This window comes from Phocoena phocoena, chromosome 11, assembly GCF_963924675.1.
Source record: "Phocoena phocoena chromosome 11, mPhoPho1.1, whole genome shotgun sequence".
Taxonomy (NCBI): domain Eukaryota; kingdom Metazoa; phylum Chordata; class Mammalia; order Artiodactyla; family Phocoenidae; genus Phocoena; species Phocoena phocoena.
The window spans coordinates 26,374,231-26,393,005 of NC_089229.1; the positions used below are offsets into that span (position 1 = coordinate 26,374,231).

Below are 18,775 nucleotides of genomic sequence, written 5' to 3' on the forward strand. Positions count from 1 at the left end.
TTAAAAAAAGGCATGAATAAAACAGGTTTTTTTAAACTCTTTCTCTTGTGAGGAATACTCTCAAAAAGTACATCGTAAGACTAAGATACCAAGTTGTATACTAATATTTTTCAGGCCATGGGCCTCAAATATATATATTCATATATAATACTCCAGTGTGAACAGCAATTTCATGAAATGTAAAATGTATTTTTTTTTTTTAAATCACACACAAGTATTTATAACCACAGGGTTCACCAGAAATCTAAAGCAAGGAGATAGATAGTAATATAGAGATGTAGGATTAGGGGAGTGAGTTACTCTTCCACAGGCAGTTCTGATCGAAGTGTTTAGACAGAAATAAGCTACTGTTTTTTTTTTTTTTTTACAATAGCCAACATGTCCACTATCAAATACATTTAATATGAAAAAAATAAAATGAAGAAAACGTACATACTTTAAAGTGTCTGGGTAAAATGCTGTCGCATTTAAAGAAGCCTACTCCCTCTCCTTGCTTTAGAGTTCATTAGTGAAATGGAGGTGAGTTTGATGGAGTACAGTCGGTGACCACTGAAAAAACACGAGCCCTTTCAACAATGTTGCAACACTGTTAGTTTTTGGTTTAAAAACACACACACTCACAAATGCTAAGTGTACACACTACCAAATTCTGCGGTCAGCTTTTCCAAGAACTACCGGGGAAAGTTTCAATGCTGCAAGTCCTCAAGGTTGCCCTAACACCCCTACCTTGTTTCCAGATGACTCATTTCACGTTTTGTTTTGATCACTGGCACTGTTCCTTGTCTGCAGAGGTGCAGTGTAGTCACAAGTGCTACACAGCTGTAGTTTTCAAACAAAACCACGTATATCATTGTGCTTAAGTGGAGACTGTAGTTACAATACTGACCCTTGCTTACTGGCCCTGTATTCTCTGTGAACAAGGAGGCTGTTTGTGACAACCACTCCAACTCTATGTACAGAAGCGCTCCCACAGTACACACACAGGCACAGTGCGTGGTATGCTTTCTAAAAGCTGTGCATGTGCCTTGCTCTCTTAAAAAAAGACAGTGCTCAAAGTGGAACCTATGTGCAAACTTAAAAAATTAACGACACAGAGTAGCTTAAGCAGCCATTTTGCTCCCAAGTCGTCTGAAGAACTTTACCAGATTAAGCCAGGCCCCAGAGTGCTTACATCCACTTGCATTTCTTCTTTTCATCAAATAAGACTTTTACATGCAAGAGTTGTTTCTGAGCTTCTTCCAGCCCTCGTTCTCTTTCTAGTTTATTTAGAATCTGTTGACAATTAGAACAGTTATTTTAGATATTGTGGTTTTAGCATTACAATTTTTTTTTTTTTGCATTCCTGATGCTGTGAGTGGTAAAATCTGTATGAAACAGATGCCAACATTTTCTTCAATCATTTAATACTCACTTTGCAAGTTGTTTTGCTAAGTCATTATCACAGGATCAACAACGCTTAGGTTTAAAATAGAAGCTCACAAGAAATACCAAACTATTTGCTTACAAATATGGGGCCAGAATTTCAAGGCCCTGTTTTATGCATTATGTTACAGCCATTCCAAGCACAGCAAGCATTCCTGGGCAGCCAACATGCAGGCAAGTATTTCTTCTTAAATGCAGCAGGCAGGGGCATCCTGGTCAGAGACGTCTACTTCCCTTCCCTTCCCTTCCCTTCCCTTCCCTTCCCTTCCCTTCCCTTCCCTCCCCTCCCCTCCCCTCCCTCCCCTCCTGGGCAGTGTAGTCCCTCCTCTCCCCTCCCTTCCCCAGTGCTTCCCTTCTAACCCCTGACCCCTGGAAAGAGGGATGCTTATCATGTTCAAGGAACTCATTGCCTCTACCCTACCTTAGTGCTTCACTTGATCTTCAAGTAGCAAATGGAATTGGTGAGCTATTCTCACCATTGACATGGATAGCCTGTCCCAGCATGACTGAGTGGGGGGAATCAGGGAAGGGGGAATTAACATATTTGGAAACAGCGCATCTGATGACTGTGTCTGTGTGAATTCCCAAAGAAAAAAATCCAGATTAAGGAGGATTAATCATAAAGGAGAATGGTTTATTGAAATAGTTGCTTAAGTTAGAAAATATGTCATACTTTAACTACTGAATACAGAATCTAGGCGATTTAACAAGCTTAGCTTTCATTTTAGCAGATTACAACCAAGCATAAGCAGGCCCCTTTTATTAGGACCACTACTTACTCATCAAAGTTAAGTATGCCAGTATGGCTATAGGCCCCATTAACTCAAATGTAAATGGTTGGTCCAAAGGCGAGCAGCATAATAAAACTATGAGGGGCAGCAGCCACGCGCAGGGTCTGGCTTGGTGCCAGGATCCCCCATCTCAGACAGGCTTCCTGGCCTCCCTTTCTGGCCATTTGGGATGCCAGAGCTGTCCTGAGACCTACAGAATGCTTTATAACCAAATTCTGGTGACTGATTCATATCTAGTTTTTAAAATGTTATTTAAAATCTTACCTCATCAAAATATTTTACGATGTATTTGTAGATTTCTGTCAAGGCCACTTCTTCATTAAATTCATTTTCATGTTTCTTAAAGAAATAAAGCCTTGTTGAGAGATTCTGCAATGGCTTTTTTTTTTTTTTTAAGAAATATCCAAATACAGTCTTTCTACTTTGTAACAATACCTTAGATTCCTGAGTTAAGAATTCTTCCATCTCTGAAGATGACAATGGAGGCAAATCCCTGATTGCTTTGTAATAAGACTTGACTTCCTCTTTGTAGGTTGGGATATCCTTGGCATAGAGAAGTTTATTAGTTGGTGCTTCCTGAAAAACAACCACCACCAAAAGAGTTTTTAAAAAAACCATGGGGAATTTATAAGAGTACCAGTGTAGCTGAACCTCCACCACGATTATCTCGTGGTAAAAAGGACTCTTCATACAGCAGGCCTTCATAAACGTTGACTGCCTGACTGACTGCTATCCAGATAGTTCTGGTGAGTCACTGTTATTTTCAGGCAGATTAAATGCTAATATATTCTGCCTTCCTCTCATAAAAGAACTGAACGTATTTTTGCATGATTTTGAGTTACTGTAACAATGGAACTTACTGCACTCATAGTTCATTACTAATAGTTGTAAAAAGCCTGAATTAAAACGTTTGCTCTCATCCTCACCCACCAGTGAATTCTGGCATTTATAAAAGGTTTGAGTGTAGGTCTGATTGATTGAGCCCTTTATATAACCATGAACGTGGCAGGTAATTGGCAGTGGCAGATTTTCCTGCTTGTCCCTTCTATTTTATTAGATTATAAAAGATCTTCCAGTGTCCTCAGGAAAGAGCGTGGTCATTAGTATTGGTGGCTCTGATGTCTCATTTTGCAAAAATTCCCTGGCAGTTTGAATGTTTTTAAGTAATTTTGACAGTGATATTAAAATTTAAATGAAGATTTGTTTTATAATTTTGACAAAATTAACATCTGCTGTCAAAGAAGAACTAATAAATAGTCAATCTAAGAAAGAAATGGAAAAATGTATTCGGGCCAACCTGAGGATTATGACCCAGGAGATAGCCTCTCAGAAAGCTGTGAGCACTGTTTGGAAGAGGTAAGCGGGGGAGGCCTGTATATGTGATCTGAGGGAAGGGGGATGTGCAGGCAAATGCACATCTTGGTTGAAGTTTACTGCTATTTGTGAGGAACAGATATCTTAGAAATGCACTAAAACCATTAACTAAGTATGGGAAGATTCAAGAAACTGAGTTCATAAAATTTTCTCTTGAAAATATCTAACTGAGGGCCAGTTCTGCCAGTTTCCCCAGAGCACAAAATGCCTCATCCTGATCTTTGCCTTGAATTCCTTTCAGGGTGTTATTACTTATTTATTACAATAGTGATTTGATTGTAAACTGACAAACTAGAGGTATTAGAAATCTCAGGCAAGATTTTCTTCTCCATCAGAAATTTGTTGTATTCAAATAGACGCTTTTAGGTATATTCAGATGGAATTAATTTAGGCAAATTTCAATAGTTTCATACTTCGGGTTCATAGTTTATTAGTGCCTGTAGACGATTTTTCTAGGAAACAAAGAAAAACAAAAGGTTTTCACAGGCGGAGTCTGCAGTAGGGTGGAGATGATCTATTTTGGTTTTCACTTAAACTAGATTAAAAATAGAAATGAGAGATTTTTTTGAAGAAAAGCAAATTTTCAGTGACAATCACTGACTTTCTTTTTAGCTGGTATGGTTTATTATTTGAATGTTTACGAGGAAGACAGAAATACATACAGGAAATCCTAAATCTGGGCCTTACCTTTCCAAGTTGCTGCTCTGTGAGGGAGAACGCGTCCATGAACGCCTGGGCGATCACTGACAAACAGCCATCTATGTGTGGTGTCTTCTTAATGTCAAAGACAAACTGAGGGTTCTTCAGGATATTTACCCAGAAGCGAAGAGGGAGGCTGTTACAAGAGAGAGAAATCTCTCTTCACATACAGCCATTCATATGAGGCAGATGCTCTGTTTATCACAGTTTGTAAACGGGTGTTTTTGTCCTTGTCATTGAAGTATGCAAGTCTGCTTTGCCAAATATACCAAGCAACAGATGGCAGCGTCACTCAGCACAAGAAAGGGTTAAACTGTCAGAGCTACTGAAAGGGAGGACTGGAGAAGTCTCACAGTGGCCCTTGACAAGACAAGAATTTTCTCCACAAAGAGTTCCAGATTATATTAGCTAATGGTTACCAATGAGAACGTCTCATCAGATCTCTAGAACCTGACCTCTTCTCACCCCCTCTTAAGTGCTACACCCTGGCCTAAGCCACTGTCACCTAGATTATTACCCCCCAGTTCCCAACAGTTAGATCTCCCACAGGTACTAGCAATCCTCTTAACTCAGAATCAGGTCCTGTGTCTCCTCTGTTCCAAACCCTCTGTGGCTCTCCACCCCTCTCTGGAGAAAACCCCTGCATGATCTAGGCCTGGGCCCTCACCTACTACTCTTCACCTTACTCGCCCCAACTCCACTGGCCTCGTTGCTCCTCTTCTTCATGCATACCAGGCAGGCTTGTGCCTCAGGACTTTGCTTTTGTCCGTCTTTCTGAAACGGTCTTGCCCCAGACGGCCTCATGGTTTGTGCCCTCTTTGAAGACCTGATCCAAATGTCATCTCCTGAGGCCTCTGACCACCCTATCCTGTCTCTATCCTTTTTTCCCCACTCTGTGCGCTGCGCTAATCGACTTCTAACGTACCACAATTTACCTGTTAAAATGCAAGCGCTGTAAGAACACGGATTTCTGTCTGTTTACTACTTTATCTCCAACACCTAACAAACAGTACTGGGTATACAGTCGGTACTCAGATATTTGCATATGAACTTGGAAGTCATTCAGGGTCCTGGGGCCTAGCTAATTCCCTCCATCATATGGGCTGCTGGGCCTCTCAGTAGCTCTCCTGTCCTGACTAGTGCCCCTGCCCGTGTGCTACTGTCTTCACAGTGAAATTGCCGCCTGCAGCACCGGAGCCTGGTGTGGGCGAAGCAGGGCCTGGGAAGGAGGGGCTAGGACAAAGGGAGGGAGGGAGCCACAGTAGAGAGTTAGGATAGACCTGGAGCTTTCAACACTGATTTAAAATGGTCTGGCTAACCCCAATGCTTAGAAGGGCTTGAGGCTGCACTGAGAAGTTCTGTTACATCATGACTAATGCTCATTCACCTCATGCACAGAGTATTTCAATTAGAGGTAATGAGCCATGTTTCTTTACTGAGGAGAAATTTTAATTTGGATGCCTTGCCTCAGCTAAAGTATTAAAAAACAAAACACACCCCTTTGACTAATTCTCATGGCGTTTGATCAAATAAAAGGAGAAATTTCTATACAAAATAGACAGCTTGGAAACCGCAAAGAGTAATTCTCTGAGGGACAAATTTAAGAGTCTTCTCTAATGGAAAACTGTATGATAAGACCACAAAATATTAATTTCTCATCTTTTACTGGTCAAGCTAAACTTGTTTAAAGATAATTATTTTCTTTGTCCTAAAGACTAGGAGTCTCAGCACAGGAATGGTTTTGTTTATTGTTTAACAAGAAACTGCTTTGACATGATAGCTAAGCCAAAACACTCTTAAGATAGGGATAAATGAATCCTTGTGTAACCATCCATGCCCTTTTAGTTAAGATTCTGACCCAGGTTCTTGAAAACAGTAATCACCTACTGTTTGTTCCCACCTGTTTGTTTTCCAAATATGTACAACATCAGGATCTGTGATTTTTTTGCTTTCAGCCTGGGCATCCAAAAAGTCAAAAAAGTATTTTATAGCAAACGGGGCTCTGCTGTTGGGTAAACTCCAAATGCTTCTAAAAAGTTTTTCGAGCACAGAGTGAATTGCCACCTGAAAGACAGAGCACATCAGACTTGGAAGATTAAAAATAATAGGGTGGTGGTTTTGAAAACATGATGAAAAATGAAATCTAAGCTACAAAACAGAGAAAAACAAGCTGAAGAGAAAGTATGTAAAATCGTCAAATGAGGCCAACACTCACAGTATTAGACAAAGGTCCTGAAAATCCATGCCCAGGTTTAGATCTGCTTCATAAGCTTCTTGCTGATAACACTGTTTAGTCAACAGGGAGGCTATCTTAGACATCTCTAGCAGTTGAAATGTAAGTTGGAGGTCTGTATACATAAACCAAGAAGCCCCAGACGTTTGGCTTTTATTATGTTCAGCCTAGAAAAACTCAAGTGGTATTGCTCGGTTCCCAGAACTTTTCCTGTTGCATGTATTTCCATCATAGGGTTTTACTGTGTACTTTCCAAAGCATTTGAGTGTTTTACTAAAACAAAATAGGCAGAGCTCTGTGGGACAGATGAGAAAATCAAGAGGCTCTGGCTGTCCTCTACCCACTAAACAAATCTAAGCTCCAAGCAGATGCTCTGCTATAATCTGAAGAAGCCTATGCCCATCAGAAGACTAGGGCCAGGTGTAGATAATAGCATTTACATTGCGAGTCATTTCAGAAAAAAAAAAAAAGGATCACCACAGACTTCCATTAATCCCACTAAAAGCCAGATAAAGTAAAATTTGCTCCCAATTTGGTATTCCATGGGCTTTCATATCTGACACTTTTATATGTGAACAGAATTCTTAGTTTTAAAATGACCTCCCCCCTCTTCATTTTATTTGCAATTCAAAGAGGGAGTTTTATTGCTCACCTATAATAACAAGTAAACAAAAAGGAATAATTATGCTGTCCACCTAAAAATATAACAATAGTGTAATGGTGGGTAAAGGGACTGGGAACAATATTAAATCCCTGACTGAAGATGTTATGGTGGAAATTTGTAAAGTGCTTTATCTTTGCAGTTTGTAAAAACAGAAGAAGAAGGGGGTAGGAAGTGTCTACAGTTTAAACTTTCATTTTGCTTTGCTAGAAGGCACAAGGGATTTGTAGCATTTTCACACTTCAGTGGAAATTAAGTCAAACACATGATACACCCCCAAGGTAGCCGTAAAAGCGCTCCCAGAACAGTAAGTTTACCTTGGTCGACAGCAGCTTTGTCAGATACATTTCTTTAACTTTGAACTTGTGCTTCCCTCGATGTCTCTTTCCCTGCACATCTTGGAATGCTTCCGAATCTGGTAAAATCTAAAGGGAAGACAGAGTAGAAGAAGCGTTACCCAAGGAGACCGTTCGTGCTGCAGAAGGCATCCGCTTCAGCAGGAGCACAAGAAAGCCGGAACTCACCAAATGGCAGTGGTCTTCTGAGTATTCCACATCTGAGCACCACAGAAAGAGGGAGAGAGACAGTCCGTTAAAACAACAGCCACGTTAACTGGCCTTCTCATAAGATGCCCCATTTGTGCTATACACAGAAGAGGTTACTTGAGCCCTCCTACTTGAGCTCTTCGTAGCCACACTCCCCCCCACCTCCTTGCTGTGTCTTAAGACCTTAAGAACGTTATTGAAGACAGGATGGGCCAGGCACTGGAGTGGGAAGCAGGTTCCCTGTCCCTGGAACAGAGGCTGACTGATCACTTGAGGGTGGGGTAGGAGAGGTTCAGGTCAGCTAGAGCTGGGGCACCTACTGTGTGCCAGGGGCTACTAGGCAAACAGCAATGAATAAGACAGACTTAGCTCTCACCTAATGGAACTCACATCCCAGCCAATGAGGGAGACGTAATTACTAATTACACGATTATTTAATTCATATCCTTGTGATAAGGACTGTGGAGAAGAATTATATGCTAGGAAAGTATGTAACAAGAGACGAACCTAGCCTGGGAGGTTCTCTGAGGAAGGGATGTCGGGACTGAACCTAAATGAATGGATAATGAGCCAGGCCAATGGGGGAGGAGAATGGGTACAAAGGCCCTGTGGTGGGAGGGAAGGCGACCCCTTCTCGGATCGGAGAGAAGGGCAGCAAGGCGGAGGCCATAGAGCAGGTGGGAGAGCAGCACAGAGTGGGGACAGTCTGGGAAGAAACGAGGCTGTAAAGGGAGGAGCAAATGCAGGGAAGGGAAGGATTAAAGCACTTGGTTTTTTGTTTTGAAGATCAGAGACTAGAATACCCTGAAATGCTTGTGGAAAAATACAGTAGCGGGCGAGGGAAAGCAAGTGCAGGTGAGAGGAGAGATCACCGGTGGTGGCGTAGGAATGCTCAGAAGGTCGGAAAGGAGGGTGGGATCCAAAGCCCAGGTGAGAGACAGGCCTTGCTGGGAGGAAGGGCAGCCCTGGAATGTCAGGGGAACGAGGAGGAGGGAATGGCAGAGGCAGGGAGGGAGGGTTAGTGCCCATTGTTGAGGGAATTCTGATTTCTGTTTTCTCTGTGAAGCACTGGGTGAAGTCATCTGCTGATAGTCAGGGGAGCAGTGGGGGTCAGAGCTTCGAGGAGAGAAGGTGGGATTATGGAGAACACAGTCGGTTGCCTCGAGAAGCAGAAGCACGGGGGGGAACAAACAGGCTATGTGGAGGGTCCTGGTCAAGACGGGAATTTACAGTGACTCCAACTGTGCTGTCGTGGGCCTTTCCCCTGTGGCTGCCCAGCTGTAGGGTCAGGAAAGGTGAGAAGTTGGGTTCATCCAGGGCTGGGTTGGGACTGTCCCGCAGTGGGTGATGAAAGGACAGAGGGGCAAGGGTTTGGAGGGTGATCCAGTGTCCACTGGATTGGACAGGGAGGAAGCAGAGGTGTTTTTGACTGCCTTGAAGTCCCATTAAGTGATCCAAATGCAAGATCTCCACATAACAAGCTCTCAAAAAACCAGTCATTAAAGCCTAAAATACACAGCTCTTGCACTTATTACAGCACAAGGACACCAATCCCCCTAGCCCAGAAAGATAGCCGCCTTCTGCAAGGTGGTTTCTCACTATAGCCTGACATTACTAATGATGGATGGGGGAATGTGGGGTGGGCAGGGTTCCCCACAGGGTGTCCTACAACCTACCAAGTTATCCTGTTTAATTGGGAGCCCTGCATGCTTCGTTTGCACTCACCAGATGTTGGGACCTACCAGGCTCCTCCTAGCACTGAGTCCAGGAATCAGAAAGTCCCACCTCCAGCTGTGTGTGTGAACAGGTCCTGCTGGTGAGACCCAGAACCTTTCTGGGGGCTGAGGACTGACTGTCTTGCGTGGATATAATTTCTCTGGAGACAAACCTGGAACCTGGACCTAGGGATTTTCTCAAGGCACTGTCACTGTTTTCCTGCCCCAAGGCTGGCGGGGAGGTAGAAGAGAGCTCAGAGACTGGCCTAGTAATTTTTCCACAAAGCTCCCTCTGTAGTTGGTCTGTCCCTGGGAGATTCGGGCTAAGTGAATTATCTTGTTTGTTCAGAGCTTCCAGGGCTGTGTGATCATCTGCAGCTTGCCAGGGGGATCCCCTCGGTTAGCCCCCATCCTTCTGAGGAGTTGGAAAAGAGTTACAATGGCTAAGATTCTGCCCTGAGCTTAGGGTGGTTAATGACAGCAACTTCCTCAGTGTCGGGCAGCCGGGGCAACCACTGTTTACAGTTTCCTGTCCCCCTCTTTGCAGGTTTCACATTCTTAGGACCAGAAACAGATCTAAACGCTTTCCTCCACTCTCTCAGAGAATTACCTGGCAACCACTCAATCTCATCTTTGTGATAGTACATCCAAGAGAGGCAAAAAGTGATACTTTATATAAAGTGGGGTGAGAACAAAAGGTTAACAGCATTGTCTGTTACCTGAAGTAAAATTTGCTATCTTCTTAAAAACTTTTATAGAGGATCCATTTGATATCTGAAAGCAAAGATAAAAGATAGATGAGTTTTCAAAATTTGATGTATTTCTCAACTTTACCCAGGAATTAGATGGCTGGGTGGATCTTATATTCTCTCACTTATTCTATCAAATATTTATTAAGAATTCCTATGTTTTGGGCACTGGAGGCTGGGGCTATAATGATAAGCAAGACACTGTCTCTGCCCTCAAAGAGTGTGTGGTCCTGTGAAGGTGGCAGACTGAGGCCATGAGATGCAGGGAGGCAAGTGCTCAAAGGATGCTGTGGGGCCAGTAGGAGGTGGGCCAGCCCTGGACCAGGGGAGGACCCAGCTGTGCTGGGAGGCACCTCAGCTTCTAGGGGACAGGAGATGTTTGGGCCGTTTTCATTTTGGGGGTTACTACTATATTAAGAAATGCTGAAACAAGTTTTCAAAAACCTATAAACTGGTAACAGAGCAGTTTCACATCTAGGTATACACCTGTAATTATCCTGAGATAAACTTTGTAAACACCCCATACTGGAAATAACCATCAACAGTGGAATGAATAAATAATTTGGGGTATATTCATAAACCAGGCTATGATAAAACAATGAAAGTGAGCAAATTACTGCCACATGCCACATGCATGAACCTCACAGGGATTGATGGTGAGCCAAAGAAGCCTGACAAGATGGAATGCATACCGTGTGAGTCCATTCACATTTAGCTAAAACAGCCGAAACTATGATTTAACTGGTTGGAGAAGAGAAGGGGGGGTGGTGATTAGGAACGTCCAGGAGGGAGCTTCTGTGGTGCCCACAGTGCTCTGTTTCTTGATCTGAGTGGAAGTTATAAATAAGATAGGCTCACTTTATGATAATTCATCCAGTAGTACACTTACAATTTGTTTTCTTTTCTGCAGGTATTTCTTATTTTTTAAAAGAAGCTTGTAAAAATCATAAAAATACGTGTACTTTTAAATAAAAACTTTAAAATTGAAACATGACTTCCAGGAAAGTGCTAACGTTAAGTGTACAGCTCAAGAACTTCACTTAAGTACATACTGTGTAACCACCGCCCACATCAAGATACAAAATTATATTTCAAGGTCCCAAGAAGTACCCCTATTATGCTTCTCAATCAGTAAGCACCCCGTCTTCATCCAGGGGTAATCACTTTTCTGACTCCATTGCCATTGATGAGTTTTATCTGTTCTTGAACTTTATGTAAATGGAGTCATTCCGCGTGGGGTCCACATAAGGTCTACAGTGTTCATCTGTGTTGTTGCAGTGACCAGTAGTCGTCCTTTTTAAATTACTATTATTCTACTGAATGAATACACTACAAAAAAAATTGCCATACAATAAAAGGAGAGAGGTATTGACACATGCTACAACATGAGTGGACCTCAAAAACATTGCTAAGTGAAAGAAACCAGGCACAAAAGATCCAATTTTGTACAATCCCATTTATCTAATTTGTCCAGAATAGGCAAATTTATACAAACAGAAGGTAGATTACTAGTTGCCTAAAACAGGAGTTGGAAGAATGAGGAATGACGCTTAATGAGTTCAAGGTTTCTATTTGAGTTGATGAAAATGTTCTAAAATTAGACTGTGGTGACGATTGCACAACTCCACAAATGTTCCAAGAACCACTGAGTTGTACACTTTGAAAAGGTGACCTTTGTGGTATATAAATTATATCTCAACACAGCTGTTAAAAAATTGTCACAGATTTTAAATACGCATTTGACAAGTAAATGCTTTTACCACACTGACACACAATTTCAACACCAATGTATAGCCTCTTTTGGAGATAAGGTCAAGAGTTGTCATCTGAAGCTTTTTGGGACCGTGGAAGCCGGGGCCCAATGGCCTTTTGTGCACCGCTTCCCCACACCCAACCAGGGGAAGAAGGCCTCGTCAGGCCAAGGGGGACTAGATGCTGAGAGACAAGAGAGCAGGCCTTGCTTCCTGGGAGGAGTAAACTGTTTTGAGGGGCTGGTCCACAAAAATGTAAGACAAATGGGCCATAAGAAGAGGCAGGTCAGGGATACACAAATCTTCACCTTCATTCTGGGATGTGGCTGAAAGATTAACCCTGTCATTTCTGAACATCGCATTTGAAAGCGCGAAGGCTGCTCTGAATTCTAATAGTAATTTGGACCTGGCCTCCCTCCGCTTAGAAAAAAGTAGAAACTTAGAATTTCTTTTCTGGCCTGCAGCACACCGGTTATCAGAACGTACAAACCTGCTCAGCAAACACCAAAGGATTAAAGCCTAATCTCTTACAGGTTGTCCCCACAGAGGAAGGAACACGCACGAGAGCCAGCCCTAGAGGGGGCCCCTGAGCACAGGGTCCAGCCAGCCGTGTCCGGCCAGCCACTAAGTGTAGGCCAGAGGCCTCCAACTCCTGGTGTTCAGGACATTTTGTAGGGAGGGGGCTCTGGGCAGGGGCTGGCAGGGGCCCTCTGGCCTCTGCAAAGTGTCTCGAGCATGGATTCTAAACTCTTATTGAGCACCTGGACTCTGCCATTATTACCAAACGTCCTCTCTTCTCCCCTTGAGCCATTCACTGAGCGACCCTGTTGGCTGATTTGTCAGCTCTCCTCCATATTTGATGCAATTAAAGTAAATGCTCTGTGCAGGCACCCCCTTAGCAATACTCAAGACGCCGAGTTTATGAGAATGTTTGAACATAGTTACAGAATTCCTCCCCTTGAAGAGCTGGATATGCTCTGTTTCTAAGCCAATAAATACCTTTTTATAAAAGGAAGCTGGTGATTCATTCTGGGTAATTGTCAAAGAATGAATCCCAAATGGATCCTGGTGAGTGTTAAGCCAATACTCTGCTACTGTCAGATGCTTTGTTTCTCCAAAAGCAAGCACCCTTGCTCTATAGTCCCAAACACCACGGATGGACCTTCCAAGGAGGAGCACAGCCAAAAGTTCAAATGTCTTTTCAAGAGCTGGCAACGACTCGCTGCTGGCACAGTGCTCAGGCATGAAGACAGAGCACACGCAGCCCACACCGGGGAGATTTTACTCTGAAATTATCTCCTGAGAGCAGGTGTAAAAGCATTTTATTAGCGGATGAGTTGTGTGTGTGTTTGAGCATGTATGTGTGCAAGTGTATTGCTAACTTTCACAGCTGCTCTAGGGCTGGAACATTATTTCCCCCACGTGACACTTTAACGTTGTAAAGACAGAAAACTAGTTTATTTACAGATGCTTGTGGGGGGAGAGGTTTCCATTTTCTGTTTGGCACAAAAGTCAGCTGCTGCTCAGTTAAGGGCAGAAATGCATTTTTGAAAAGTGCCACAGAATCCGAAGTGTTAAATCTATGATGCTGTTTGTTCCATTTGAGGAGCTCCAAATGCTTTCCTAAGAGTGGATCATTAATCCTCCTGTACTCCCGTGAGGCAGGGAGCGTCCTCTTGGCCCCTACTTTAAGAATGAAAACCAAATTAAATCAACGAAAGATTAATGTCACTAGATGGATCTGTGGCAGGAATGTTTCTCCAGCCCAGAGCAGAACTGGTACACAGGCAATTTCAAATTAAATTCCTTCCGGTCTCACGATGCTCCGAGATTCAAAACGACAACGAGGCTATACCCCTCCAATGATGGCTGGCCCGTGTTGGAGAGAGGTGGAGAGGACTGCAGACTTTTCCACCATCAGAATTAGGAGTTGTGACCACAAAGGGAGAGATGGACCCATGTCATCAATTTAAAGTTGCTCCTGAAATAAACAGAAGCTATGGACTTCCCTGGGGGCACAGTGGTTAAGAATCCGCCTGCCCTCAAAGGGGACACGGGTTCGATCCCTGGTCCGGGAAGATCCCACGTGCCGCAGAGCAACTAAGCCCGTGCGCCACAACTACTGAGCCTGCGCTCTAGAGCCCGCGAGCCACAACAACTGAGCCTGTGTGCCACAACTACTGAAACCCGCGCACCTAGAACCTGTGCTCCGCAACAAGAGAAGCCACCGTAGTGAGAAGCCCGCGCACTGCAACGAAGAGTAGCCCCCGCTCACCGCAACTAGAGAAAGCCCGCGTGCGGCAACAAAGTCCCAACGCAGCCAAAAATAAAAACAAATACATTTATTAAAAACAAACAGAAGCTACATATCCTCCAAACCATTTGCAAGTAAAGGCGGGATTTCTTTGTGGTAAAATACTATCTTTATGCCACAAGTTAAAGATTATGCCATAAAAACAGATTTTCTAGAAATGTAAGGTTGAACTTATACTTAACCTGATGAAACTGCCATTTTTGTAAGTAAAAGATGGTCAGATATTGGCCATTTCAAATGACTGAGCCCAAGAGGAAAGCTGGAACTTTAGCCTAAGAATTTTATGGAAAATTATGAATAGGGTCTGAAATACCATGATACTTTTTCCTTAAGTCTAAAAACACAATAGTCAATACAAAGCACCATGTGGAAACCCTTACTGGTATCTCTCATTCCTAAAATGGTATTTTGTGAAAACAGAATCCTATTCAACTCGCGTTGTCCCAGCAACCACTCATCAATACTGCTCTCCCCGCCTTCCCCTTAGCTCTTCTCACTGACACCCCAAGGCTGGAGGCAGATGAAAAAGGAATCTCTTTTTTTCCTCAGGGCCAGAGGGATAACCTTGCTCAGTTCTTCAGAAAAGGAGGCTCGGTGCTCATCGGACTGTTTGGAAGGGGCCCATCAGAACATTCTCAACAGACACATCAAATCACCCAGGATGTTCCTGACACCCAGGACAGAGCTCTGAAGGATTCTTGAAACTAGTGAAAATGGCAATACAGCTCCTGCTTCTCTCGTGTGCCTGGAATTAGCCTTGGGCCAGAAGCAAACACCCCTTTGAGGACTGCTGGAACCCTGAGCTGGTCTCAGGGAGGGAGCTTGGCCTCCACCAGTGTGCGGGCCATTGGGAACCCCAGGCGTTTTTTGGGCTGGAGCTGTCAGCTCTTGGATGCCTGAAAGAGGCCTCCCTTCTGAAAGAAGGTAACTACTGTCACCTTCGAGGAATATTGGCCTTAAAGGATGTCAGAGTAGGATTAGAAGGAAGCATTTTGATAAACTCACAGACGTGAGATTCATCATAAGATCTGAAGAGAGGTTGCCCTTTTAATTTTGACATTACAGAAGGTAACTACCAGGATTTCTCATAAGCTCTCCAGCCAGGCTGCTTCAGAGGCTAGGAGCACAAGCTGCAAGCCTGGCTCTGAGCAAGGTTATCCCTGTGGCCCTGAGCAGAGCCATGGTCTCTGTGCAATTCCTTTTTCATCTGCTTCCAGCCTCGGGCCGTCACTGAGGAGAGCATGGGAGCATGGCCAAGTTTCTCAGCCTCCCTGGGCCTCAGAATGGGAATAACGACAGTGTCTACCTCACTGGGCTATACAGAGGACTAAAGGACTTACTCTTTGTAAAAGCTTCTAGAACAGTGCCCAGTATACAGGAAGCACTCCATGTGTCTAGTAAATACGAATCTGAAGTCATTCATGCTGTAAGAGACCCTTAGAGACAGTCCAAGCCCCTTAAGAGTCACAGATGAGACACCTGACCTGAAGAACCACTGACTTTACCCAAGCAGACCCTTTGGAACATTCCTATGAGCTTTAAATGTCATGTAAATGACAACTTTGGCGTTAGAAGTGACCACTTGGGCACCGGCGCGCTCCCGTTAGGACAAACATTCTTCAATGACACGGTGGTTAAACGTATTTTCTGCCCTCAAAACCTCACAGCTCAGAACGAGAAGTGTGATCTGTAGAGAACATTTCCTGCCGGACACAACACCTGTCCTGCACACTTGATGCTACCCCACAGCTGCGTGTGGGTGCAATAACATGGTCCAGCAAGAGGGCACACGGCGGGGCAGGTGCAGAAAGCCTGGACTGGGAGAAGCCACCCTGCTTCAGTCGCATCGGGCAAGCATCCCCACACCCTCTATACACGCACACAGACACACACAACTGATCTCGTCAGCTCCAGAGCACAGCACAGTCCCCTTCACAGGGAACACACACACAGAGGTGGCCAGTTAAGGAAGCAGCAGGGCGGAGTTCTTTATAGTGGAGAAAACGCCTCTGGCTTCACGTGTTTGTAAAGGCATAGGCTTTACCCCTTGTCTGCATGGGACAGAATGAGACTGGAGCAGAAATCTGTCCTCTTCCATGCTCATCTGATGGAGAATGAGGGTAATAAAAGCACCTTCATCACAGGTTGTGTCAACGTGAATCACGCTTATGCACACGGCAAGTGCTGGGTACCAGCTGCCACTGTCATCATTGTGGAGAGCAACCGTGCCGACGCCCAGGGTTGGCAAGGATGCCATCCTGCTGGTGACAGGGCATTGCTGGCAGTCTGGTCCATGAGATGCCATGTTTTTGCTGTGCCTTCAGATCCCCTCTAGAAACCTGTTCTTCAAATATACAGACAGTTAATCATTCAGAGGAGACCAGCTACACTCTATTTGCCCTAAGGACAGAACAAGGCAAGAAGAGAGAGGCTCACACTCCAGCAGAGGGGACTTTGTTTAGATAGTAGGAGGAACTGGCCGTCACTAAAGATTAACTTTAAAACCTAACTAATTTGGGCTAATTGGAGGGAGGTGAGTCTTAATCACTTAAAACTCTGAGTTAGACCCTATTTTTAACTGAAATATAGTTTTTCACTTTCAAGCACCTACAGTGACTCAAACTAGAGCGCTTTAGTAAATGAATAAGAGTGATAATTAGCATCCTGTCTCTTTGGGGGGAAATGTGTTTGAGGAGAAGATTTTTCTTTAATGAAAAAAGGGCAAGAGCGAGCTTCAGCTCAGCCCTGTCAAATTACTCCAAATTTTGATTGTGCAGGGGTGCTGCTAAATGGAGCACAGATTTAGACGGCTGAGGGGGGTGCTGGACGCTTTTGTTCAAGCAGTCTTTGAAAACCAGGGCATTTGAGATGGTCCAGGCACAGAGAGCACGGCGCCGATGACCTCCCCAGTTTCCTTCAAGCTCTCTGCGCTTATTTGCCTTACGGCTTAGCTTTTTCAACATAAGGAGAATCCTTTAAGCCCTTGTGTCCTAGTCGTGTCATTTATTACCACCATGTGGCAATGCTAGGGTATGAGGCCAATAAATCATTTGGATGGGAAGTGACTACAGGCCGGATTAATTTCATTATCATCCTTAAGCAGATAGGTGTCTAGTGCAGCCGATGTCTCCAGTGAAGACTGATGTCCTATCTCCCCTGACAGTCTTCCCCTTGCCTTGCAGACGGCGGTGGTGGTTCTTCGTTCTCCCTGCTGGAGTGTCTTGGCCTGCCTTTTCCTATTAATGCCAGTGAGTGGCCACACCCCCTTCCTTTGGGGTTCCACCCCATGCCACACAGTTGCCAGGGGACGCTGAGAAGCCTGACCAGGGTGGTCCAGCCCTCCCTGCACAGCTGAGCAATGCCAGCACATTCGTCAAGACGCGAGAGGAGGGCATTTGTGGCTGTGTTTCTGCCAGGCTTGCCAAGACAAGCTCGCTCCCCAGATACAGGGAGAGGAAGAGACTGCGGCCAGGCTGCAACTCTGAACTTCACACCGATGCCATAATAAGCCCCCTCTCCTAGGCACTTCCACCTCTGACTCCTTCCATCCATTGTATTTCCTCTGGGGCACTGCTTCTCCGAATGTGGCCCGCCGACAGGAATACATACGTTCAGAAAGTCCCCTGGGGATTTTTATAAACTCCAAAGGCTAAGAGCGACAGCTCTCGGCAAGATGATCCCAAGGTTGGAAAGTCTAAGCTGCAGAAGGGGGAGCACGGGAGCAAGTTGTTAACCTGCCACGTTCTCTGCTTGGTGCCCTCCAGCAAAGGCTGCAGGGGCAGCACCCACCCACGGGTCACCCAAAGCAACTATTTCCAAACCGGCTCTGAGACCCATTCAGCCAAGGAGCCCAAGGCTGTGGTGCCCTCTGTTCCTGGCTGCCGTCCAGGAAGCTCTGCGCAAGAAGTCTCAGCTTCTTTCTGGGTGAGGGGAAAGCCGGGCAGGCCCCAAACACCTTCTTGGTGCAGACACATCTCCCTGGGACTTACAGCCATGAAAGGCGGGGCGCCTACTCTCCAAGGGGCCTGGGAAGCCACTCCCCTGTCTTCTCCGTCTCCGCAGGAGCACCTGTGCATCTGCCCAGCCAGCCCCATGCCTTCCTGACCCCTCCCCTGCCGCGGTCTCTCTCCCAGCCACACAGCTCATGGTGTCCACCTTCTGCCCATCTGCTTGGCTCCATCTCCAGGGCCACCGTGTCATTCCTGGTCAACATCATTTCTCACCTGAGGTTCTTCTAACGAGTCTCCCTGTTTCCAGGTTTGCACCTCTTATATCCATGTTCCACGCACAGCCACAGTCATTTTCTGAGACGCAAATCTCCCCTGTTTAAGATCTCCCAATGGCTTTCCACTGTGCTGGGGATAAAATCCAGACTCCTGAAGAAGCCGCTGGGCCTGCACGGTCCCCTTCTCCCCTCCCTCCCCACTTCTCTGGCCTTCTTCCGTGAGAAACCACGGCAGGTACTGGTTAAGCCGTGGACCCTAGAGCCCAACAATCTGGATCCCAATCTTGCCTCTGCCA

At 44.9% G+C, this 18,775-nt stretch overlaps 1 protein-coding gene across 1 annotated transcript in view; it reads right to left on the bottom strand.

The window, feature by feature from the left end:
- Nucleotides 1-1,167: 1,167 nt before the first annotated feature.
- PLXNC1 (plexin C1) overlaps nt 1,168-18,775 on the bottom strand; it is a 139,004-nt gene continuing 121,396 nt past the window's right edge. The window contains exons 24-31 of the mRNA XM_065887163.1: nt 10,160-10,214; nt 7,705-7,736; nt 7,498-7,605; nt 6,187-6,350; nt 4,275-4,422; nt 2,649-2,789; nt 2,478-2,552; nt 1,168-1,272 (exon numbers count right to left, since the gene is read on the bottom strand). Of these exons, the coding sequence (XP_065743235.1) occupies nt 1,168-1,272; nt 2,478-2,552; nt 2,649-2,789; nt 4,275-4,422; nt 6,187-6,350; nt 7,498-7,605; nt 7,705-7,736; nt 10,160-10,214 (828 nt within the window). The remainder of the gene's footprint in view (nt 1,273-2,477; nt 2,553-2,648; nt 2,790-4,274; nt 4,423-6,186; nt 6,351-7,497; nt 7,606-7,704; nt 7,737-10,159; nt 10,215-18,775) is intronic.